Raw genomic sequence first — 27,091 nt, forward strand, 5'->3', positions numbered from 1 at the left:
GTGAGGCCGGCAGCTCAAATGTTATATTCATACTGTACTGGACATATTTCAGCATGTAAGATGTACAACAAAAATTAGCTGTGTTTGTTCACATCAACTGATACTGAGTGGTTGCGGTACAAGCACATACCGTCGATAATAGACGATTGTTGTGTATCAGACAACGCTTGCGCAAAAGACTAGGGTGGGACACGGATTCGAAACTCAAATGTCATTAGCCAAATACATCCGTAGACCATAGGTCCTCCGTTGTATGATTGGCAATACAACCGTGTACTGAATGAGAATTGTGGGTTCGAATCCCAACGGTGTCCTTAGATTTTTTCGCAAATTTTCTCACACACACGTCTCTTACCGATGATATGTGCTTACCTCTCAGTATGTTCAAACTTTCTCATAAACAATTAAATTGACTGCAAAGTCGCCAAACCGTAAAACAAAGTTCTCAGATACTCAGGCAAGTTCTCGGATTTGTTTTGAAAACATTCATGAATTTCCAAGAAGCTAAGCTAGCTAGTAAAGATCTAGGCATGATAAGGAATTCTCGGGACTCCCCTAAAAATCTAGGAATAGTTAAAGAATTTTCGGATCATCAAAGTTCAAAGTTCAAAGTTCTACGAAGTCCAGATACTTCTGGAATGATCCGAAAATTCTTTAACTATTCCTAGATTTTCAGGGGAGATCCGAGAATTCCTCATTATGCCTAGATCTTTAACGCCCATAACAAAAAATCAGTTCCATATGGAAAACAGCAAGCGGAGAAAAAGGTTGTTGAAAATGTACTTCTCCGTTGACTCTTATGGGTGGGACAACCTTGATTCTTGGAATTTTTTAGGACATTGTGAGAGCTTTTGGAAATTCTAGCCATTTCTCGGTAGTTACGGTAATTTTTTTAAAGTTCTATGATATTCTAGAAAGTTCTCCGATTTTGTGGAAAGTTCTCAGATATTCAAGATTTTGTACTTTTCGATATTTTCTGAACAGAACATGTAGATTTTAGTAGCACAATGTATGGGACTGTTATGCTTTTATAGGTGGTTTAGGGAAGTGTTGACGAAATTGGAAAAGTTCCGTGGGCTTCAATGAAGTTCCGTATATTTGAGGAATGTTATGGAAACTTGAGGTAAGCTACAAAGACTTCAGTGGAAATGTCCGACAACTTCAGGGACGTTCAAGAAACTCTTAAGGTGTTCAAATACAACCAAGACTTGCACAAACTTATAAGAAGTGTTCTGGAGATCTGCGAGTATTTCTGCAAAATTACGAGAACTTAGGAATGTTTCGAGAACTTTAAGTCAGTTCTCAGAAGGAAATTATATTCGGTAAGATGTCAACCTGCAGTTTCGAAATTTTACATACACTCCCCTAAAACCTCTCCTTAAGCTCATTGAAATTTTTAGACCTTGAAGTATTCTAAATTTCAATAAAGTTTTTGGCATTTCTATGAAATTCTTGCAACTTCCCTATAGTTCTCGGAACTTCTCTGAAAATTTCAGAACGACCCAGGAGTTCTCGGGACTTCATTGACGTTTTCGCTGTCCTGAAGTTCTCGGAGTTTCCCTGAATTTCCGTTCAATTTTCTGGACATTTCGTGTTTGAACTCTATGGTAGAACCGGAAGTCGCTATATTGGATTTCAAAATGAAGTCATACAACGATTTTCGACTTCTAAACGTCATCACAGTTCCACAAATACCCTATTGTATGGTACTTTACAGGTTATTAGAGGCCAAAGATGCCATTTTGGATTCCAAAATGGAGTCAAACATCAATATTCGTAAAAAGCAAAAAACAAAGGTTATCTTCTATTTAATTCCTCTTAATTAATTTTCATCATCATTCCCACTAAAAAACTTATCAAAACCTAACCCCCTTAAGTACTCATCCCCTAGGTAAAAATGTCAAGATCACAGGTATAAAAATGAAACTACAATGTGCAGAATCGGAACCTACCTAACTAACAAATCAAAGATTTAAGTGGGAATGACACTGATGAAGACTGCACATCGTAGTCGAAATACTTATATGTCATTGATACTAAAATTAATTAAGTGGAATTAAATGGAAGATAACCTTTTTAAGCTGTTTTATTTAAAGCATTCCGCTAATAACCCAATTTTATTTCTTCATCAATTTCCGGCCTCTATACGTCGTCCCTGTTTCAACAATATCCATATTTTAATTTTTTTTAAACAAGAAGTCGTCACATTGGATTACTAAACATGCATCTAACATAGATAGATTATCGGCCTCTGCACATCGTCCCTGTTACAAAAAAGCCCATATTGATGGAAATTTAACACGACGAAGAGAAACGATCATCGCGTTTACGCCCTTATGCATGCTCACTGTCGAATTGAGCTGAAATATTAATGCAGCCAAGTTATTTACGTCGAGAGAGTCGATGAAGAGAATGGATCAATGTAGATTGGTCTATTTGAAAGGTGACGCGAGATTTCGGGGGGCCGCAGCAGCGATGTTAGCTCTTGTCAAGGCAAGCCAAACAAGATAGGGTTGCCACCTAGCAGCTTTTTACCCGGTGGCGCCATGCTGTCAGTAGTTGTGAGATTAAAACTGACAGCTTACTGTAATCCATTGAAATTTATGAACGAAATAAGAAAAGCATTTGCCACCACAGGTATAAAAATGCACAGGAAAAATATTCAGATGTATTAGTAAAAAAGCGATCAACTGCCCCCCCATTTACGGTACTGTGAACTAAACATGCAACTAAGAATAACTTAGACTAACTATGGAAGAGAGTCATAATGAAAGGCGCACAAAAAGAAAGGGAACAATTTAGAAGTTAAATTAGTCATGCTGTCACCAGCCTTGAACATGTAATCATTGTGTTGACTCAAACTAAAATCCTTGCGGAAATGGTACGTAATAATAATTGCGTGCGACCGCAATTGCGTAAGCGTCATTTATGTAATGTTTCCGTGATTATGATGAAATACAGAAGTTGCCATGCGGCTGGTTCACCTATACCTCTCAAGTTGTCCTAGTGGAATAACACCATTGAAAACGAAGTTGGTATTATAACTGAAGGAAGATGCGAGTGAGAATCCAGTGAAACACAAGGCGAGGAATATCACATTGCAATTATTTATAAATACATTCAAAGTGTTTTTATGTTACTTCATACGCCAAGTTAACGATTTTCAGAGTTGGTTGGAAATGCTAACATGAAGCTTTAGTGTGATGATTTATTAGCTAGAGAATGATCTTTAGAAGAGGGTAGGTGGATAGTTCCGTTAGAGTACGGCAGTATGAAAATTGAATAGAAGTTGAAAATGAGCGAAGGGCCATTAATGCGACAGTTTTTCAAGATAGACGCACATTTTTGCCTAACCCGTACGATGTACGCGGGGACTTGAAGTATGTCTCCAAGTCCACAGGCAAAAATGTGCGTCCCTCTTTTTGCTCATAAACTGACTGCGGCTGTGGAATAGTTCTAGCGACGTTTTCATCACTACCTAAAGCCCCACGTTCTAAAGATCATTCTCTAGCTAATAAATCATCACACTAAAGCTTCATGTTAGCATTTCCAACCAACTCTATTTATAAATATTTTTATACATGTTTACTGAGATAAGGCAAAAATTTAGAACAGAATAGAACGGTTTAATCGCCCATTTTCGTCCTATCGAGCAGAAGACATAAACTATATCTATGATTTCAGCGTTAATGGTTCAATTATTTATTTGGTACGAATCTTCAATTCAATAGCTACAACAGAAGCATTTAAAAGTGCAAAGTATGACTATTTACACCCTTTGTTTAAAAAAACAAAGGAAGCACTCCCGTCAGTCCGCATCGTGCTCTCTTGCCGTGCGGATCTATTTAGTTTGTACTGAAGGAAGTGTTACTACTACCTAAAGCTACAAAAAATTTAAACAGCACTTTTCAGTGCTCAACCTGTAAAAATTTTCTACCTTGTTCGATCCTTGTTTGGACCCTACCCGAGGTAATCCTTCTTGGATATCGATTTGGAAAATTCCTCTTCGATCCTTCAGATTCTTATAGTAATCTGCTTGGAAGTCGATTTGGATAAAAATTTACTGCCGCCATGGCGCCTAAACGCAAAAGAAAGGGGCAAACTCTTGACCCCCCTTCTGATGAAATTAATTTGAGTAATCAATTTGATTTGCTCACGGATGATGAGAATGATGCATCATCCAAGAAAAATTCTAGTAAACTCTCCCGGCTTAATGCCAAGAAGGAAAAGATTCCCCCTATTGTGATAACCCCTTCCGATTTCCATGCTCTTCGCATGGAACTTTTGAATTTCGTGAAAGTTAAGTTTTCACTACAAATTGGACGTCGGGGTGAATGCCGTGTATTGGCTGAAACCTTGGACGGATTTAAATGTCTTCTCAAGTATCATACTAAGAAGCAGCACAATTTTTTTTACTTACGACACCAAAACTGAACGTGTGTTCAAGGTTGTCATGAAAGGACTGCCCAGTGGTGAATCCCTGGATCAGATCAAAGATGAACTGGCTAAATTACTTGGAGTTGTGCCACTCCAAGTAATCAAAATGAAAATGAAATCCCGTCCTGGCGATTCGCGCAACGGGATTTCTAATGATTTTTATTTAGTTCACTTCAAGTCGAGTGAACTAAACAACCTTAAGGCCTTGGAAAAAGCTAGCCTTATGCTCCATGTCCGAGTGAAGTGGGAACACTTCAGGAAGACTGGAGGAAATTTCCAAAACCTCACCCAGTGCCGTAAGTGCCAGGGATGGGGTCACGGAACTAAACATTGCTACATGCCATCCAAATGCATGAATTGTGGTGATTCCTCTAACGCAAAGGACGACTGTCCTGTGAAGGAAGATTATAAGAAATTTAAATGTTCAAATTGTGGTGAAAACCACACATCTAATTTTTTGGGAATGTAAGACTCGCAAAGCGATCCTACAATCTCGTTCTAAGCGACAAGTAGGAAACGTTCCACGTTCTCGACCAGATACAAATTCCTCTGCTGTTAACAACGGTCAGCGAGGAACAAATTCTACATTCGTACCCGTAGGTATAAATATCACCCCTGCTTCAAATTTTTCATCTGTACCTACTCCCCTCGCTGCTAACAATGTTCAGCAAGTTAATGGAGCTACCTATGCTGCTATTGCAACGGGTAGTAAATCATAATACTAACCAACGTAATTTTAACGGGAATTTTGAAAATTTTGACTTAGGAAGCATTACTGCCCCTAAAATGGAATTTTTACAGAAATCATTAATTGACATGATTACTGAGCTTGAGCTTGAGCTTGCTTGCTTGAGCTTGATTGACCGCCCACGGTTGCTACTCTGTTACTGCCAGATCAGCTGTAATTACACAGAGAACCAATAGACGATGCTTGGGACTAGCAATCATCCTCAATGTGTAAAAACACGGCAACTGTGTTGACATGACACTCGCTTTGATGGAAGCCGAGAACACCTTTGCACTTCCACGAGGAATCACTGGGATGTTGGATAAGAGGGTTGGTTTGCAGCAGGGTTCGTTTTGGAAAACGATAAGCTGAATTGATGTCCTAACGATCATATAACGCAAAGGAGCTTGGGACTAAACCCACGGTCTTCTGCTCAGTAAGCAAAAACGTCATAATAGACGACAATCTTCAGCTCTTGAACCGTCTTAAAAATGTCCGTAGAAGACAATATCAAAGAACACGCGATCCTGCCATGAAAGTTATCTGGCGGGATTTTCAAAAACAAATTAAAAAGCGATTCTCTGCCCTGAGGAACAAAACTTTTGAAAATAATGTTTCTAAATAAGACCCGGGTTCCAAACCCTTTAGATTTTGAAAATTTTGAAAAAAACATAACAAAAATTTTGAAAAAAAAACATTAAAAGCCTTTTCCAACGCTTAAAGCAGGTGGTAAAATTTTGATCACAAATTCGGAAAAATATCAGAAATTTGCTAAGCAATTCAAGAGTTCCCATAATTTCAATTTGGGTCTTACTAGTCCTATTGAAAATCAGGTTGCTCGGGATTATCTGAATATTTTCTCGCGGGAAAATATTTTTGATGATTCCCGGGGAACTGATTTGGACGAAGTGAGATTTATAACTAAAAGGTTTCATAATATGAAAGCTCCAAGTGATGATGGAATATATCCTCATCAAAAAAAACTCCCAGAGAGTACCTTGTCTTTCTTGGTAAAATTATTTAACAGATTTTGGCATACTTTCCTAATAAATGGAAAAATGCAAAAGTTGTTCCAATTTTGAAGCCGGATAAAAATCCAGCTGAAGCGTCTAGCTACCGTCCAATAAGTTAGCTTTCTTCAATACGTAAACGTTATGAAAAGATAATTTTAAATAGAATGATGCTTCACATCAATACGAACTCAATTTTTGCAGATGAGCAGTTTGGATTTAGTCATGGGCATTCAACTAATCATCAACTCTTAAGAGTTACCACTTTAATTTGTTCAAACAAAGGCTACTCAACTGGAGTTGCTCTTCTAGACATAGAAAAAGCATTCGACAGTGAGTGACATGAAGGTTTGATTGCTAAAATGAAAAAAGTTTAATTTTCCACTTTATATTATGAAATTAGTTCAAAATTATTTAACTGACAGAACTCTGCAGGTAAATTATCAAAATTCCAAATCTGGTCGATTACATGTTAGAGCAGGAGTTCCTCGAGGTAAGAGGCCTATATTGTATAACATTTTCACTTCGGACCTCCCTGATTTACCTCAGGGTTGCCACAAATCTTTGTTCGCTGATGACACAGGCATTTCCACTAAAGGAAGAAGTCTTTGTGTTATTTGCAGCAGACTGCAGAAAAGTTTAGATATTTTCTCTTCTTATTTACAAAAATGGAAGATTTCTCCCAACGCTTCCAAAACTCAACTTATAATATTTCCACATAAGGTTAGAGCTTCCTTTTTTAAAACCTAGTAGTAGTCACATAGTCACTAGGAGTTCCAATTTCCTGGTCAAACCAAGTGAAATATCTTGGATTAATACTTGACCAAAAATTAACTTTTAAAGATCACATTGAGGGCATTCAAGCCAAATGTAACAAATATTTAAAATGTTTGTATCCTCTTATAAACAGGAAATCCAAACTTTGCCTGACGAATAAACTTCTAATATTTAAACAAGTTTTCAGACCGGCCATGCTTTACGCTGTGCCAATATGGTCTAGTTGTTGCACTACCAGGAAGAAAAAGCACTTCAAAAGATTCAGAACAAAGTTCTGAAGATGATTTTGAAGTTGCTTCCCTGGTACAGTACTACCGAGGTACATAGAATTTCGAATGTTGAGACTGTAGAACTAATGTACAGCAAAAAAAAAATAATAATTTCAGGCAAACATCGTTGCAATCCTCAATAGTTTTTAGTTTTAAGATGTAAATTGTTATACTGACATGCAGTTAAAAAAAAACTGCTTAAAATACTGAATTGCCAAGGCAGGAACAATGTAAAAAAAAAAGCTATATATAACTATATATATCATAACAATTGGGTTCTTTAATTTTGAAAAATATATCGGTTTTTATATATCATCTGAAAGAGCTTCGTTTTCTGAGCACAGCGATATTTTTTTCAACCCCACGCACTTTCATCTCGATTTTTAAATCATGATTTAAAGCAAAATAGTAACTTCACTGTTTGACACTAAACTGACAAACTGACAGCTCGCTCCCATACAAAGTGACACCGAGGGGCGCTAATTAGGTGATGTTTGCAAATGTAATCGTACTTATTTAAAATAGTTCCAGTGTGCCAAAATTGATGAAATTTTGGGTTTGGGTTTCATTTATAATGCAGATTACGAATATGCATTTACCTCAATACCTTTAAAGAACCCAATTAAGGCTGGTAAGTTACTGTAGTAACTGGAGCACCTAGGTTAAAATGAAATGCAATTTATTTTGAATTCGGAATAAATAAAGAGTTGAAAAAATGACTTTTGAGCGCTACTGTACGTCGATTTGACTTTTCTTGATAAATGTATATCGTCCATTTTGTTTATCGTTCATTGAAATATATAATCATTCAATTTTAAAATCTCAACTGAAAGATTTCTGAACATTCATAGGAATTTTAAAAATTAAGAAGGTTCTTATCTCACCATAGGTGGATTAATCCAGCTTTTGTTTTTTTATTCTACCAAGCCAAAACCGATCGTATGATCGAAATCCGTCAAATTAGACTCTGGAAGAAAAACAAAACTCAGTGTCGCTGAAACATCCACCAAACGAAAGTTTTGGCTCGCACCTTTTATTTGAGACTAGTATGAAAATGTTCTATCCCCCCGATTTTTCCTAGAATCCTAGAATAATTTTTACATGTTTTCGTATCTTTTTTTTTTCTTTCAAAATAAATCTTCAAACCCATTTAAGCCCAAAAAATTAAGGAAAAATTACCCTCGGTAGAACATTTTGAAACTAGCTGTAAATTAAGGGGAACCTAAGATTTCGTTTGGTGGGTGTTTCAGTGATACTGATTTTTCGTTAAATAATGGTATTCTACCAGAGACACCGTGAAGAAGTTGTATTTTAAATAACATTTGCGTTTAACACATTACTTTTAACCGGTTGTTTTCAATCCATCAATAAAGCACTTAATTGCTTGGATAGTTGATGCGCAAAACAGCAAATTTGCATGGCAATGACTAACAAAAACTATACGAAACCAATCGAAACAAAAAGCATAGTCAAGTACTTACTCGGAGGTTCGTCGCAGGAGTCCCACTCCGGCCCGCGTTGCCAGTGGTTCGGGAACGGTTCGTTCGCCTCCTGTATCACGAATCCCTCGATGACGTGCGTTAGTACGTTCGGTTTGATCATGGCCTTCGGTAGACCGCCCTTATCCGTGGTTGTTCCGGTTTTGCTCTGGGGTAGGAGCCCAGTGCCGGCCACGGTGTTGCAACCGGTTGCTGCCGCACTGCCACCAGTGTGGGTGGTGGGGGTACTGGCAGCGGTATGAGTTGATGTCGGAGTTGTACCGGCGGCTGCCGTAGCGGTATTAGTCGGCGTTGCTGTGCTTGTCGACAGTAATCCATTAGCACTGACGACGGCTGGAGTCATCGCGGATGTAGCCGTTACTGTGGCTACACTGGTGGCCGCCGTGCTGGTAGTAGTAATCGATGCCGACGACGAAAGCGAACTGGTGGTCGTTGTCGTGTACGAGGCACTGGTCGTTGTCGTTGTCTGTGGCGCGATAGTAGTCGTACTGACTGCACCTGCCGGCTCATCCGACGACGCGACAGCTGGTTGCCCGGCTGATGCTGCTGCTGAAGCTGTTGATGTTGTTGTTGGTGTGATGGATACAGACGCTGATGCTGTGGTCGCTGCTGTCGGAGTTGTTGCCGTTGTCGTCGTTGTCGACGTCGTGGTCGTTAAAGGTGCAGGCGACGAGGTGTCCATCGGCGTTGGACCATTTAATTGCGCATCAGATGCGCTATCCGCAGCGGCAGCTGTGTTCTGGACCGATTCTGCAAAAAAAAACAAACACAAACGATACATTGTTGAAGCGGTTGAACTAGGTACCATCGCTAAAAAAAGTGGTTTCACCTGGTGTTTTGCACCAGCGGATGAAGGTCGTAAATTAGCAACCCTGAAAAGACAACCCAAAGCGACTCACGCAAATTATTTGCGCAACAACCAACCAACCATTCGCGAAAAACAGCACTCGTCATTTTAGCATCAATTTTGGCAAGGCTAATTCTCATTTACTCACTCATTCGCAAAATTGAGCCCCGAACGGGTGTGACGTGCCAAATTTCGCGAACATTGTACAGCGTACAAGAAAATAAGGCAAAAATTGACCAAATGACGCGATAGCACAATCGGGACAACCTACCCTCGTCAGATACGGCGATGATGATGGAAATTGGCTGGTACACAGCCAAAGTGTGCAGAAAGTGACGAAAATGAAGCGACATGCGAACACGAAAAGTGCTTAGGAGCTTATTTTGCCATCCACCGCACCATGCTGCGACGACGTCGTTGTGATGCGTTGCGAGGTGGTGGTAGGTGTGCGAATCGTATAAACTTCTGTAAACACGCGGCGTCCAACGTGTGTGACTCAACTGCGCGCTAAACTTCTGTCTGCAACAAACAGTGAATAAATACACCAAACAAAAAAGGCCGTGCTTCGTATTTCGATCGTTCCTTCGTCCGACTGGCGCTCAGTAGATGAGGGACACTACTAATGCAGCGCTAGTATCTACTCCCAGAGTGTATGTTAGATGCCTGCTCTCCAAAACCAAACCAAAAAAAATGCGACGTGAGAGCGAGCTTAGGACTAAATCGGTAGGCCGTCTACCTCCCACTAGGAAGAGGGTGCATGGCGTCGTCAGTGGGTGTCGAACTCAATCGATGAATTATGATGGGAAGGGGGAAGAAAGTGGACGCATGGTTCTCCACTTCTTCTCGGCGTGATATGATTCATACCAGAACATGGAACGAATCCACTATTGATCGTGTAACAGGATTCTCTGTTATTGTTTTATTAATCGAGGTCAGTGTGGAAGGAATGCACAAACTGTTGCACGCCGAATAAATAAGTGAGAATGAGAATTTTCCTAATTGCGCTTTCTCTTTTCGGTCGCTGCTATCGCGCGAATGCGAGCGGTGAGCTACATATCACATTACGGTTTTGTGTACAAAAGTGGATCTCCAATGTCAAGTTCACTTGGTGTCAGGGATGCCAGATAATTTTGCAAAATGCCTGTACGGCAGCTGTTTTTGTCTGTATCAGGAATTTTGAATATTGAGAAAGGGGGGGATGGGGGTATAGTTATCTCAGAGCTACATAGAGCTAGGTTGCAAATGCTCATTTCGCATAACAACATATTTTTCGTAATAATAACATTTCCTAAACATTCAATGAGAGAGAAACGTAAAGCTGAAACCTGCGTGGGCCAATTGCTGTCATTTTGAGGGTTGTTACAAGAAATTTTGAATTAAATCTGCCCTAAATCCACTTTAACTTTAATTCAAAGGTTTAAGGTGATACTCTACTATTACTATCTTTATTATAGAGCCCCTACTCATTTTGCTAAATACAATTCCCTGAGTTTTCCAGGTTTTTCCATCACTTCAACGGAATTTGTCCAAGTTCTACAAGAAACTTTTTTCGTTAAAACAATTAATGAAGGGCTACGTGTTTACTTAACGTAAGTGCCATAAGCTGCCTCAAAAAACAGATTTATAATCAAAACTATTAAATGTTGAACATTCTAAAATTTAAAGACTTGTACTTTAAAGTATATTCTTAACTGAATCTGGAAAATGAGCCATTGATGTAAGAATAGCTCTTTTCGTTATAGATTTTAGACCAAAACAGAAATTAGGAAAAACTAGATTTATAAACAAAAATATATACACAGACAAAAATGTAAATGTATAGTTTGAATTATCATAATCATTGAAATAAAAGTAATAATAGGGGTAGGCGGGGCATAGTGGGGCATAATGAGAACCCTGTATTTTAGCCATAAATTTCTATGCAAATAATATTCTATTCAAAATAAATTATTTCTATACCGGCACTGCAATTAATTTCTAGATAATTATTGTATAAAACGCATTTAAACTTTGAAAAATGTCGTAAAATGTGTAAGTTGGGCATATCTTTACTGCGCAATATAAAAAATCAGTTGATCCTAAATAAGGTTTTAAGAACTCAGAATACCGCGTCGTAGGTATTTATTTAGCTTTTTTCTTCCTCTGTTCGGGACCTAAAACTACTGCGACCAGTAAATTGATCTATTGTAGTATATCCCGTGTCCTTAGTTTAGTGCATGTCGTATTACTCCATCACTATTGAGAAATGATGAAGTATTCGATTTTTTTTACAGTTGCCACTCTTGCATTTAACGCAAGGATCCGACTCTAATTGAAAGGTCCCGCTATTTATACCCTTCGGAGTGTTGAAACACCCTCCAAAGGCGCGCCCCTTTGTCAGTCAAAATTGGATTCCTTAGCAACAAAATTAAGGTATGACACCGATAATGACCATGCATCAGAACCCTAGTCTTAACCACTTCAAACTAGGGAACAACTAATAGAAGATTAGGAATCACATAGATGAAGACTAACTAACTCATTTTTTCCTTGTTTCAAGATCATCCTCGGTCCAGGCAACCCGAGGACTTATCACTATCAACAAGGCATAAAAAGTCACAAGGACTAAGATGTGTTCCTTTGATTACTGAAAGATCCTGTTCCCCTAGTTTGAAGTAGTCAGGACTAGGAATCGGTGGTAGATCTTTCATCCCGCAGCTTGGCTTTTCAGATGGCGGTTCGGAATCAAATACAGCACCCGTTCAACGTCGAGAGTCAACTGGCTGGCAAAGACTGGCTCAGGGGTTTCCGGAAGAGACATCCGGAACTATCGCTTCGAAGACCGGAAGCCACATCAGCTGCGCGTGTACAAGCGTTCAACAGGCATAATGTAGAGACTTTTTACAATGTTTTGGAAAAAGTTACCGCGGCCGAGAAGTTTACGCCAAGCCGGATCTTTAACGTGGATGAAACCTCCGTTGTGACGGTAGGCTAGGTACAGGTAGTTGTACACTCATATTATTTCATTTTCATTTTCATTTTGCAGCGTTTGGTGGGGCAATGGGAGCGCAAGTCAATCCAAAGCCGAGGATAAAGGAAGGGTAATGGCTGAATAGTCTATGCGGACCACTTGAACGCCATGGGAAGGGATTGGAGAGGTCGGTTATTGGGGGGTTTTGAGGAAATGACACATAGTACTAGATTTGTGCTGCAAAATGTAAAGAAACCGAGAATCCATCTCCCACCCATTCATCTTTTCACATAGGGGAAATGTCTCTAATGTTGGCCTATGGATCTAAGATTGGGCCCATCGCTAAAAATCTGCTATTTATCAATTTTATCTAGATGACGCGCTGTTGAGACGTTACTAATGGATATTTTTGGTTGCTATTGAAAATTTAGTCGATTGCTGAATTAATGTAAATTGATATTTTAAAGCAACCATCAAAATAAACAGACAATATATGAAAAGGCTAGTTGCCAGTTGCTTTAAAGGCTAGTTGCCTCCCTAAGCGGACCCCCCGCATCCTAACTCTTTTGTTAATCTACTTAATGTTATAAGACTGTCTAAATTTTCTAATTTAAGTGCATTTGATGATTATGATGATCATTAGCCTAATTTAATAAATAATTGAAATCTCTAATCTACCTAATCAATTATAACACATGCTTTATTAAGTACCTGCACTTGTGCATATAATCTAAAATTTAACGTGTATCAAATTGTTTTTGTCTTTGACCTATATTTATTATATATTAGTTCGTCCCAGGTGACACCTTCATGTGACTAAAATGCTTCACTTTGAAGATAGTTTCCTAACTGATTTTTAAATTATATAGGGTATATGCTCCAACTACGCTCACACATTTCCACTATGTCCTCCCAAAAAATTACGTATGGATATGTCACAACAGAAGCACGCCACAGTGGAATCCCGAGCCATAGTTCAAACATTTATCCCAAATCAAAATGAAGCACGTATAAGATTAGTTACAATACCATGTACAAAAATGGTGTTTAACATTGTTCTCTGAGTAATACCTACTTCAATGAAAACAACAATGAAAGCTTGTCACGCAAATAGAAGGAGCACTGTTAAGCACTTTCTGAAATATTTCAATAGTATAATTCCCTTGCAAACCCAAATAAATCTATCTGCGTAAAAATAAATAAAATAAGAGTGATTTGCGGCAAAACCCGCCAGTATCGCACCCAACTCCAGTGCCTATACGTAAGCGTAATACAACGCGGCTTTCAAATTAAGGAGTAACAAGTGTGATACTATCACTTCAGGCTAGAACTTTGGTTCTTATGCAATGGTTCATCAGAGAGGGGAAGCTCAGTAATCCTCATCGCATGCTTATGACGCTATTCTGTCACGGCATGAGCCAACGATGCCGGACCTAAACCAACCGTCTCCAACGCTCCACTATGAAGCATAAGATTAGGCCCGCCTACCAACGTCCAGGTTAAAAACTAGCCAAGGGGAGGGTAGTTGTACACTCATATTATTACATACTTTTTATAATTTTGCAGATTCAAAAAAAGAAATCTAAGGTACTGGCGCTCCGTGGAAGGCGACAAGTGGGCTGTGTTACGTCCGGAGAAAGGGGATTATTATCAACCGCATGCATGTGAAAGTCTTAAGCAGGGCGCACCACCGGATACTGTGTTTCGATGCAACTCATCGGGTTGGATGACGATGGAAGACTTTAATTCTTGGTTGATCATTTTCTTAACCATACGCGCCCGACAGCTGAAAATCCCGTGTTGCTATTACTAGACGGACACGCTTCCCATACTAAGAACCTGGTGTTTCTAGAGAGGGCAACGGCAAATCATGCCACTGTAGTTTGTCTTCCACCCCATTGCAGCCACCACCTACAGCCGCTGGACGTCAGTTTTATGGGGCCATTTAAAAGCAGCTTTTCGAAAGCTGTAGAAGATTACTTGAAAGCAAACGCAGGCAAGGTAGCTACACTCAACGAGATTAGTGGTCTTCTAAGGAAAGCTTTTAGTTAAACTTGCCGAGCTCAAACAGTTGTCAATGGTTTTTCGTAAAACCGGAATTGTTCCTTTGAATCGCTTCGCCTTCAATGACATTGATTTTGTACCATCAGAAGTGACCAATGTTTTGAATGATGATGATGAACCACCGTTTCACGGATTTGACGATGCTGAGCTTAACTTACCTGTGAACTCCATGATACCGGAGAACAATACGCAAAACGCTGGATCACTGGAAATTCCGGCTGCTTGCACACCGGAATCATCGACATCAAGGTTCAAGGTTTCCCCAGAGATGGTTCATCCTGTACCAAAGTCGACAACACGAACCATAACGCGTGGCAGAAAAAGAGAAAAAGCAGCAAATATTACACGAAGTTCTCATCGGAAAGTGCTAAAGCAGCTGCAAGCTACGAAGGATATTGACCAACTTCAGAAAAACAAGAAACTGAACGTCAAAACTACTGCAGAAACAAACCGTAAGCGAGGTCGTCCACGTGGAACTCAGAACCGAGCTCCGCCAACAGGATTGTGGCAGTTCCTTCAGCACCTCTAATCACGGTGAAGATTGGCGTAAATGCTACCAGTGTCTTATTTGGTTCCATGAATGCCATGGAATGGTTTGTCCAACTTGTTAGGTAACCAATATCTGTGGGTTTGACAATAAATATCATAGTTACAATGATAATCAAAATCATTGTAATTTTATTGGATTTATTTTACGGGATGTGATTGTTTTAAGTGAACACTGTTATTGAATTTATGTTAATATTGTTTTGTTAAGTCAGGCATAACATTTGATAACGGTACAAAAGCATTTGTAAACACACTTTCTAAGGCCCTGTACACGAGAACCAAAGTACGCCCACGCAAACCAATACCACTTTCGAAAAGGTGATAGTTGCGCCTATCCGAAGATATTGTTGGTTTGCCTGGGCGTACTTTGGTTCGGGCATTAGAAAGTTTGTTTACAAATGCTTTTGTGCCGTTATCAAATGTTATGCCTGAAGTTTATTATGAAATGATAAAAGTAAATACAGACCATCCTTTGGTGTAATTAAAAAATCCATCGATTTTAGAACCCATTTTACCCCATAATTCCGAATGTATTCTACCCCTCAATCCTCTAATACCTCGTAGACTGTTGGGCAAAAGTTTAACATTTCAAGAGTATACATGAAACAATCAATTTGTACAAAACGTGGCTTGCTCAGTATGCCCCACCTGGTATCTTAGATTCACAATTTTACACGTTCAAAAAACATATGGTTTTTCATCTCATTCATTTTTTTTTTTACATTTCAACGGTCAGTTTATGATAAACTTTTCCAAGATTTAACGCTGCAAATGTACAATTATATTGCTTACTTTAGTAGATGTATGGTAAAATGCTTAACATGCCCACTATATTTCACCATTCTATATGCTTTAATTTTTAACTAATTTGGTATGCCAACGTTTTATGTTAATAACAAAATGAATAATCAAAAGCGTAGTGAGTGCAAATTTTTGGAGGAACTGATAATATTTCAAACGAAGATTACTAAAAGTAAATTGGTACGCACAAAAAGACCTGTAATTCGTGATTCAATAAGTTTAAAAAGTACATTAATGGTTGCTTTACAGTACTTTTATTAAAACTTCAAAGTTACAGCATTAGATGGTTACATTTTTCCAGTTCGAACAAAATCTCGTAACTTCATCTTGATGGAGACCATCAGCGCCCGCACAGTGGAAAAGGACACGGAATCAGCGCATTTCTTCCATTTAGCCCGCATTTGCTGGATGTGTTTGACTGCCCCGCCGCTTCGTCGAAGTCGCTGCTTTGAAATTGTCCAGTATTTTTCGATTGGTCGAAATTCCGGGCAATTCGGAGGATTCATTAGCTTGGGGACAAAATCGATCTTGTTGGCAGCATACCACTCCAGAACCACCTTGGAGTAGTGGCAGCTGATCAAATCGGACCAAAAGATGACTTTTCCCCTTTTCTTTAACTCTTTATTTGTTTCAAATTCAAAATAAATTACATTTCATTTTAACCTATGTGCTCCAGTTACTACAGTAACTTACGAGCCTTAATTGTTACGATATATATCTAAGTATTTTTACATTGTTCCTGTCTTAGCAATTCAGTATTTTAAACAGGTTTTTTAAACCTGCATGTCAGTATAACAATTGATATCTTAAACTAAAAGCTAAAACTAAATCTTATCTAAGTATAAAGAGAATTAATCGTTGCAATTGAGGTTTGCAACGATTTTTGCCGGAAATTATTAATTATTTTGTTGGACATTTGTTCTACAGTCTCAACATTCGAAATTATATGTACCTCAGTAGTACTGTACCAGGGAGGCAACTTCAAAATCATCTTCAGAACTTTGTTCTGAATCCTTTGAAGTTTTTTTTCCTGGTAGTGCAACAACAAGACCATATTGGCACAGCGTAAAGCATAACCGGTCTAAAAACTTGTTTAAATATTAGAAGTTTATTCGTCAGGCAAAGTTTGGATTTCCTGTTTATAAGAGGATACAAACATTTTATATATTTGTTACATTTGGCTTGAATGCCCTCAATGTGATCTTTAAAAGTTAATTTTTGGTCAAGTACTAATCCAAGATATTTGACTTGGTTTGACCAGGAAATTGGAACTCCGTTCATAGTGACTATGTGACTACTACTAGGTTTCAAAAACAAAGCTCTAGGCTTATGTGGAAATATTATAAGTTGAGTTTTGGAAGCGTTGGGAGAAATCATCCAGTTTTGTAAATAAGAAGAGAAAATATCTTAACTTTTCTGCAGTCTGCTGCAAAAAACACGAAAACTTCTTCCTTTAGCGGAAATGCCTGTGTCGTCAGCGAACAAAGATTTGTTGCAACCCTGAGGCAAATCAGGGAGGTCCGAAGTGAAAATGTTATACAATATAGGCCCAAGAATGCTACCCTGAGGAACTCCTACACTGGATTTGGAATTTTGATGATTTACCTGCAGAGTTCTGTCAGTTAAATAATTTTGAACTAATTTCATAATGTAAAGTGGAAAATTAAACTTTTTCAATTTAGCAATCAAACCTTCATGCCAAACACAGTCGAAAGCTTTTTCTATGTCTAGAAGAGCATCTCCAGTTGAGTGGCCTTCAGATTTGTTTGAACGAATTAAATTGGTAACTCTTAAGAGTTGATGAGTAGTTGCATGCCCATGGCGAAATCCAAACTGCTCATCTGCAAAAATTGAGTTCGTATTGATGTGAAGCATCATTCTATTCAAAATTATCTTTTAAAAAAGTTTACTTATTGAAGAAATCAAACTTATTGGACGGTAGCTAGAAGCTTCAGCTGGATTTTTATCCGGCTTCAAAATTGGAACAACTTTTGCATTTTTCCATTTATCAGGAAAGTATGCCAAATGGAAACATCTGTTAAATAATTTTACCAAGAAAGACAAGGTACTCTCTGGGAGTTTTTTGATGAGGATATAGAAAATTCCATCATCACCTGGAGCTTTCATATTTTGAATTTTTTTATTTATAGACCTTACTTCGTCCAAATCAGTCCCCCAGGAATCATCAAAAATATTTTCCCGAGAGAAAATATTCAGATAATCCCGAGCAACCTGATTCTCAATAGGACTAGTAAGACCCAAACTGAAATTATGGGAACTCTCGAATTGCTTAGCAAGTTTCTGAGATTTTTCCAAATTTGTGATCAAAATTTTACCACCTTATTTAAGCGCAGGAATAGGCTACTGAGGTTTTTTCAAAATTTTTGTGAGTTTCCAAAAGGGTTTGGAACTTGGGTCTAATTTAGAAACATTATTTTCAAAAGTTTTGTTCCTCAGGGCAGAGAATCGCTTTTTAATTTGTTTTTGTAAATCCCGCCAGATAACTTTCATGGCAGGATCGCGTGTTCTTTGATATTGTCTCCTACGGACATTTTTAAGACGGATCAAGAGCTGAAGATCGTCGTCTATTATAATTGAATCGAATTTAACCTCGCATTTTGGTACTGAGGCAGCTCTTGCTTCAACTATAGAAGTAGTCAGAGATTCAACAGCATAATTAATTTCATCTTTGGTTTGCAAAGGAACGTTTGGATCGAACTTATATTCCATAAATGTTCGATATTGCTCCCAATCAGCTCTATGGCAATTTAAAGTAGAGCTGTTGGGATTACAAATTATTTCTTGGGATATTTCAAAAAATACTGGAAGGTGATCAGAACCGAGTCAGCATGGGTAACCAATTGGCTACAAAGTTGACATGAATCTGTTAAGACCAAATCAATAGTTGAGGGATTTCTTGCAGATGAAAAGCATGTTGGGCTGTTTGGATATTGAATAGTGTAATAACCTACAGAACAATCATCAAACAGAATATTACCATTGAAATTGCTTTGAGCATTATTCCATGAGCGGTGTTTTGCATTAAAATCTCCAATAATGAAGAATTTAGACCTATGATGGGTAAGTTTCTGGAGGTCACCCTTGAGAAAATTCTTTTGCTGGCCTACGCATTGGAATGGCAAATAGGCAGCTATAAACGTAAGTTGTCCAAAGTTTCAAAAACTTTGGTTTCAAATGAAGAAAGAATTTTATGTTTGATTCGTCTATGAACAATGATGGCAACGCCACCACAGGGTCCATCAAGACGATCATTTCTATAAATTAAATAAATTTAGTCCTTCTTAACCTTATGGTCAGGTTTAAGTAACGTTTCAGTTATAACGGCAATATGCACGTTATGAACTCTCAAAAAGTTAAATAGCCCGTCTTCAGTATCTTTAAGAGATCGAGCATTCCAATTTAAAATATTTAATGCTTTAAAATCCATTACTGAATTTTAAAGTCATGACAATATCATTAGCAAATTTTACTCCAGTTTGAATAGCATCAAACATGGAGTTAGATTTAAGCATATCAGAAATCATGTCAATTAATGAATTCTGTAAAAATTCCATTTTAGGGGCAGTAATGCTTCCTAAGTCAAAATTGTCAAAATTTCCGTTAGAATTACGTTGGTTAGTATTTTGATTTCTACCCGTTGCAATAGCAGCATAGGTAGCTCCATTAACTCGCTGAACATTGTTAGCAATGAGGGGAGTAGGTACAGATGAAAAATTTGAAGCAGGGGTGATATTTGTACCTACGGGTACGAATGTATAATGTGTTCCTCGCTGACCGTTGTTAACAGCAGAGGAATTTATACCTGGTCGGAAACGTGGAGCGTTTCCTACCTGTCGCTTAGAACGAGATTGTAGGATCGCTTTGCGATTCTTACATTCCCAAAAATTGGATTTGTGGTTTTCACCACAATTTGAACATTTAAATTTCTTAGGATCTTCCTTCACAGGACAGTCGTCCTTTGCGTGAGAGGAATCACCACAATTCATGCATTTAGCTGGCATGTAGCAATTTTTAGTTCCGTGACCCCATCCCTGGCACTTACGGCACTGGGTGAGGTTTTGGAAATTTCCTCCAGTCTTCCTGAAGTGTTCCCACTTCACTCGGACATGGAGCATAAGGCTAGCTTTTTCTAAGGCCTTAAGGTTGTTTAGTTCACTAGACTTGAAGTGAACTAAATAAAAATCATTAGAAATCCCGTTGCGCGAATCGCCAGGACGGGATTTCATTTTCATTTTGATTACTTGGAGTGGCACAACTCCAAGTAATTTTGCCAGTTCATCTTTGATCTGATCCAGGGATTCACCACTGGGCAGTCCTTTCATGACAACCTTGAACACACGTTCAGTTTTGGTGTCGTAAGTAAAAAAAAAATGTGCTTCTTCTCAGTAAGATACTTGAGAAGACATTCAAATCCGTCCAAGGTTTAAGCCAATACACGGCATTCACCCCGACGTCCAATTTGTAGTGAAAACTTAACTTTCACGAAATTCAAAAGTTCCATGCGAAGAGCATGGAAATCGGAAGGGGTTATCACAATAGGGGGAATCTTTTCCTTCTTGGCATTAAGCCGGGAAAGTTTACTAGAATTTTTCTTGGATGATGGATCATTCTCATCATCCGTGTAAGTAATCAAATTGATTACTCAAATTAATTTCATCAGAAGGGGGGTCAAGAGTTTGCCCCTTTCTTTTGCGTTTAGGCGCCATGGCGGCAGTAAATTTTTATCCAAATCGACTTCCAAGCAGATTACTATAAGAATCTGAAGGATCGAAGAGGAATTTTCCAAATCGATATTAAAGAAGGACTACCTCGGGTAGGGTCCAAACAAGGATCGAAGAGGAATAAGAGTTGAACAAGGTAGAAATTTTTTTGCAGGTTGTGCACTGAAAAGTGCTGTTTAAATTTGTTGTAGCTTTAGGTAGTAAAGGGTGATACGGTCAAAATTTGGTCAAGGGAAAACGCGTGTAAATCGGTGAAATCGTTTATTTAAAAAATCAAATTAAATTTCTTTTTCAAGTTCAATTAGTATAAAATTCAGGAAAAATATTCAGATAGGCTTCCGCTTTTCCAAATCCGAATTGCCGGACCTTACGCTTGACCCCTGCCATCAGATTTTGTACAGCCACCTTGTCCACCTTCTTCGCCGCAGAAAGCCAGTTTGCCTTGAACTGCTGCTCGCCCTTAGCAGTTTTTTTGGTCTTCTTTAGGTTCCGCTTGACAATAGCCCAGTATTTCTCAATTGGGCGGAGCTCTGGCGTGTTGGGAGGGTTCTTGTCCTTGGGAACCACCTGCACGTTGTTGGCGGCGTACCACTCCATGGCCTTTTTACCGTAATGGCAAGATGCCAAATCCGGCCAAAACAGTACGGAACAACCATGTTTCTTCAGGAAAGGCAGCAGACGTTTATTCAAACACTCTTTCACGTAAATTTCTTGGTTGACAGTCCCGGAAGCTATGAAAATGCTGCTTTTCAAGCCACAGGTACAGATGGCTTGCCAAACCAGATATTTCTTTGCGAACTTTGACAGTTTCATGTGCTTGAAAACATCTGCTACCTTTCCCCTTCCTTTTGCCGTATAAAACTCCTGTCCCGGAAGCTGCTTGTAGTCGGCTTTGACGTAGGTTTCGTCGTCCATTACCACGCAGTCAAACAAACTTCGTCAGCATCGTCGTGTACAGCCTCCGGGATCGCGCTTTGGCCGTCGTATTTTGTTTATCATCGCGATTTGGAGTCACTACCTTCTTGTAAGTCGATAGTCCGGCTCGTTTTTTGGCTCGATGCACGGTTGTAGACGATACACCCAGCTTATTTGCGGCATCTCGGAGAGAGAGGTTAGGGTTTCGCTTGAAACTACCGGCAACTCTCTTTGTCGTCTCAGCGGCTTCCGGTTTTCGATTTCCCCCCGATCCAGACTTCCTGGCTGTCGACAAACGTTCCCCAAACACTTTAATTACATTTGTAACGGTTGATTTGGCAACTTTTAGCGATTTTGCCAACTTTGCGTGCGAGTAGCTCGGATTTTCGCGATGCGCGAGCAAAATTTTGATACGCTGCTCTTCTTGCTTGGACGGCATTTTGACAACTGAAGAGTGAATTCCAAAATCAAAATAGGAGCAACATTCTACACACACACACCTTCAAAATGAGGGGTGTTCAGGTTTTTTAAATGCAAAATTGAAAGAAATACGTCAAGTTGATATTGACCAAATTTTGACCGTATCACCCTTTAGTAACACTTCCTTCAGCAAAAAGCAAATAGATCCGCACGGCAAGAGAGCACGATGCGGACTGATCGTTTCTCTCTTTCTCTCTTCGTTTCATTCATCTTTTTTTTTCAAGCATTTTCAAGAAAAGTAGCCAAAATTTGTGCGTTTCATAAAAAATAGAAATTAGTTGGTCCAGTTTTGTGAAGTAGCTGGTAGAAAATCACATCAAAACTACTTGACAAAGTAGTCAATTATACAAGGTCTGGCCCTACCGGCTTATTGGTATTAGTGTTATGTCGAAATGTTTAGTGGTGTTCGTATTTCATCGCAATGTTTATCTTTTTACACGAAACAGCTGTTTTCTGTGACGACACGTCTGCCATTCTCAGTATGGAATGTTGTGCTGCCGTCATTCGCATGTTCATCAATGTTTACAACATTTTTGCTTCTAACACCAGTAAGCTGCCTGTTGTTCCAGACCTTGTATGATTGACATCGGTGAAAGAGCGCTCGAGTTTCATGAAACACATCAACCGAGGTTTCATTACGTAGGGGAAATTGCTCTAATGTTGGCCTATTGATCTAAGATTGGGCCCATCGCTAAAAATCTGCTATTTATCAATTTTATCTAGATGTACGATTGGGACGGTACTAATGGATATTTTTGGCCGCTATTGAAAATTTAGTCGATTGCTGAATTTATGTATGGGCCCAAATTAGGAGCATTTAGGCCGACATTAAATCCATTTCCCCTATATGACAGAAAATTAAAATTTATATTTGAAGCATTTCTCACGGGAAAACACTTGAAGATTACACGTTCATGTTCAATTTATCTTCCACATAAAAAAAATAACGAAAATGGGACATAACGCATATTACACAAATTGAAAGAGCAGGTTGTCACCAGAGGGTGAAAGGGATTGAAAGCCATAATGAAGCAGCGTTACTTTTATTGATTTGAAATGGGTGAGCAAAGCAACGACGAGAAAATCCACGGCCAACCTTTCGTTAAAGCCCTTCTCCTCATAAGTGAAGTATTTTTTTTTTGCAAAAGCACTTATCTGCCGGTGGAAGCATAACTGTCCCATGTGACATTTTGACTTTTTTTGAGGTTATGATGCTTAACGTTATAAATCAATACATATTTTTAAAATATTATATTAAAACATGCTGTTTATTCTAGAAAAATTTAAAAAAAAATGTGAAGTCGTTTTGTCCCATTGCAAAAATGGACGCATATATGTCCCATATGTATAAGATATTCTTCAAAAGTTATAGTCTGTTATCCAAATAACGAGGCAAGTCAAATGATCAACTCAGTTGAATTCAATTGGCTTGAAAAGTTGAGTCTGGTCCAACTTTTTTCAATTCAAGTGAGTTGATCAAGTCAGTTGAATGGCACGTTATATTCGCGTTCAAGTCAGTTGGATTCAACTGACTTGATCAATTGACTTGCCCTGTCAAAACCCAGCTTAATAGCTATCACTACCACTTGAACCACCGTACTACTTTAAATTTTCTATGGCAGACGTTTCCGGCCCACATTCAAATCAGTGTCAACATTTCAAAGAGGCGTAATTGCTTTTGTAAACATTGGCTTTAGCCGTCGATATCTCGCAAGTAAATGCTCACCCCTCCAAATTAGCAATGCTAGCTAGTAGATGAACCATTCATCTGCCTGTGTCTCTGTGGTGTCATTAACTTTCATGAGTAAGCTTTTATCCATGAGAAATCGACGGCTAAATCCATTGTTTACAAATGTAATTACGCCCCTTTGAAATATGTGCACTGAAATCAACAATTTTAAAGAAAAAACTCCAACCGTCACTCACGAAGTGTCAAACATAACAACAGCAGCAACTGAAAAGTTGTTCACAGTGGGACAGATATGCGTACATTTTTCAACTCGTCAGATAAATTCGCAGCATAAGTGTCACAGAAGATTTTGTAGGTTATGGAAAAATTTCTTTTTATGCAAAATTTTGACAAACTTTCTATGGAATAGTTGTATTACGTCAGTTTTTCGAAGCACAACCAATTTTTTCCATGAAATTTTACGATGGCAGCAAAACGTCTGTTCAATCTTTAACTGCAGTTTTCTCATTGTTGTGTTTTGTAACATGGAACAGTTATGCTTCCACCGGGAGTTATGCCTATTTAAAAATTTGTCCATGAAATGATTGCAATAGAGTCTTAAAATAATTAAAACTGAAACTTATTTGAAATCAGACTTAGTAGAATAAATCCACGTGAAAGTCACCCAAAATCTGAAATGCAAATCCGTGAAATCGCTAAACTCGTGTCATTCACACGAACGTCATTCGCTAAATTAAATGCAAACAGTGGTCAAAAGCATTTAAGGTAAATCGCTGTGGAAACCCTATTTCTGATCAATCTCCTTACCATCTCAAAATTTCTAGAGCACAAATATCAGCTCTCACAAAACATACAACAATGAAACTGGAACTTCACGTTTGCTGCAGTGCAGTACACAGGGAGTTCCAATTTAATGAGCTATGTCAGAACAGCGTCCAAGATTTGTGCTCTTGAAATCTTGAAGTGATAGGGAATATCAGCCATCATTACGCCCACTGTTGAACACTTCAAGAAATCACCTTAAAATGCATCAATGTTCATCTGGTTTATCTGGACGTTTTGAAATGAACCAATTTGTCAGATAAGCTTACGATCGCTTAAACTTCTTTCAGTTAACGGATTTCAGTAATAAGTCTTTCAGTTAGCGAATGTCTAGCGTAGTTTCAATCCAGCATTTTTTGAAGATGGCTGCTGTAGAAAAAATTTTGTTTTAAGCAGGTCAAATCTGTTTTTGGATATTAATGTCTGTATAAATCTGTAACTGTTTGTAAGAAAATTTGAACATACTGAGAGGTAAGCAAATATCATCGGTAAGAGACGTGTGCGTGTGAAAAAATTTGCGAAAAAATCTAAGTTTTCTCTCACACACACGTCTTTTACCGATATGTGCTTACCTCTCAGTATGTTCACATTTTTTTACAAACAATTAAATTGACTGCAAGTCGCTGAACCATAAATCTAAATCTGTAACTTTTTACCTATGTCCGTATAATGTCTGTACTCTGTATGAAGCCTATCTGTATGATCTGGCATCCCTGCTTGGTGTGTACCTTTGATAATGTTGGTGTGATGGTATATAGGGGAATTTACGTATTTTCGTCAATCTAAGCAGTGTCCACACTTCTATTAGCATTTTCTCAGCGTCTCGCACATATATGACGTGTCTGTTGGTTTACATTCATCTGCTGCTTGCTTCTCTATCCATTTTAATCGACAGAATTCTTCAAAACTGTTTGAAAGCGTTTTTACAACGCTCCAAACTTCTCAGGTGAGTGTGACTATTGTCGGCAGCCTCGTTTTCTTCGGCAACCTTCCCATTAGAACTGCGTGTTAACCAGCTGTTCTATTATCGGCAACTTGAAATCAACCCCATTTTAGAGTACGTATGCTTCATTTGAAGAAAAATCTGCCATAACAGGACTGCTCAGACGTACACATACAATCAGATTGAAGCTGAAAGACTAAAGAATCGGTTGGATGCATTCAGGGAAGTGTGTTGATGGGAAAACATAGTGAAATTAACGTTTAAATTTTGGTTGCCGAAAACAGTCAATGGGTGCCGAAGCCGACATTTACCCTATTTCGTTGAATAATACAATACGCGGTTCATGGTGATGATTAATTTGGTGATTCATTAGTATATCGCATGGAAAGAAATAACCACTGATACAGTAAATGAACTGGTTGATGACTTAGCATGTGATGTTTGACAAATTCCAATAAATTCAAAAATGATAACTTCCTCCTTAAAATCAATTGTAAGGGAATTAAGTTTGTTTATATAAATTATAAATTATATCAGTGAACAAAAGCAGATCTATAATTTTGTCTCTGATGGATTACATGTGGATGGGACTTATTTGCGGTAACTTTGCACGATAGTATAAACTGATATGAGGTAACTGGTATTTGTTATGTTTTTCTTTGTTCCTGGAAAACATAAAAATTTAATTTAATCACACAATAAAAATGTCTAGTGTGAATAGTGGAGTTTTTATTATTATCGAACAGGTTTGGGCCGAAGGACCTCAGAATTTTAGCAAATGTTACCCACAGGTAGAGTTTATGATATTTTCCCGTAACTTTTGAAAAGGGCCTATCCTCGTTGATCGATTCTCTTCATCGACTTTCTCTTTGGTTTACCACGGCAACATAAACGAATTTCTCGCTAAGCTCACAACACAGTTCGACAGAAGATGATGTTAGCTTGCGCCTGAAACAGCACACTCAATGGGTAATTTATTTGCACTCGGGTTATTCGCGAAAGAGAAAATCGATGAAGAGAATCGATCAACAATGATAGGCCCTTTTCTCTTGTTGTGCGAGATTTAGCATTGGCTAGCATCGATCAGGTTGCACAATATCGTAGGTGGTACGAATTCAAAACTGTTAAGCGCCCATTACATGTATCAATTTATTGACAAACATCGTATTGTCAATTTTCCTTACAATATTATCAATACATAAATATTGACAACATGAATGATAACACGCTTGAGCGCTCATTACACAGATCAGTATATTGACAATATATTGACATACTGGCAATATTATTGAAAAGGTAATATTGATGACGATGGATTGCTGACGAGTATTGTTGAAAAAGTTATTTGCATTTCACTTAGGCTCTGAACCATTTGGTGGATTATTTTAACTTTTGGTTAAAATTTGACAGATGGAAAGTTATCGATTAACCCTGCTATCTGAGCATGGTTATTTCTGACAGACAAGAAGTTAAATTTTGACAACCGTGGCTCGAAAACCGGTCGAGCGACAGCACAGGGATTTTCGAACATAGAAAATAACTTTCGAAATGTCACTTTTAACCACGAGT

The 27,091-nt window shown here is 38.4% G+C and overlaps 1 protein-coding gene across 2 annotated transcripts in view; it reads right to left on the reverse strand.

Annotated features, from left to right (window-relative positions):
- LOC135711946 (polyhomeotic-proximal chromatin protein-like) overlaps positions 1-27,091 on the reverse strand; it is a 185,829-nt gene that overhangs the window by 12,442 nt on the left and 146,296 nt on the right. For both annotated transcript variants that reach the window (XM_065234919.1, XM_065234920.1), the window contains exon 8: positions 8,702-9,469. In XM_065234919.1, the coding sequence (XP_065090991.1) occupies positions 8,702-9,469 (768 nt within the window). The remainder of the gene's footprint in view (positions 1-8,701; positions 9,470-27,091) is intronic.

The sequence above is a fragment of the Ochlerotatus camptorhynchus genome, unplaced genomic scaffold, assembly GCF_037179485.1.
Source record: "Ochlerotatus camptorhynchus isolate MF236.1 unplaced genomic scaffold, CSIRO-AGI_Acam_v1.1 ptg000446l, whole genome shotgun sequence".
NCBI classification, from domain to species: Eukaryota; Metazoa; Arthropoda; class Insecta; order Diptera; family Culicidae; genus Ochlerotatus; species Ochlerotatus camptorhynchus.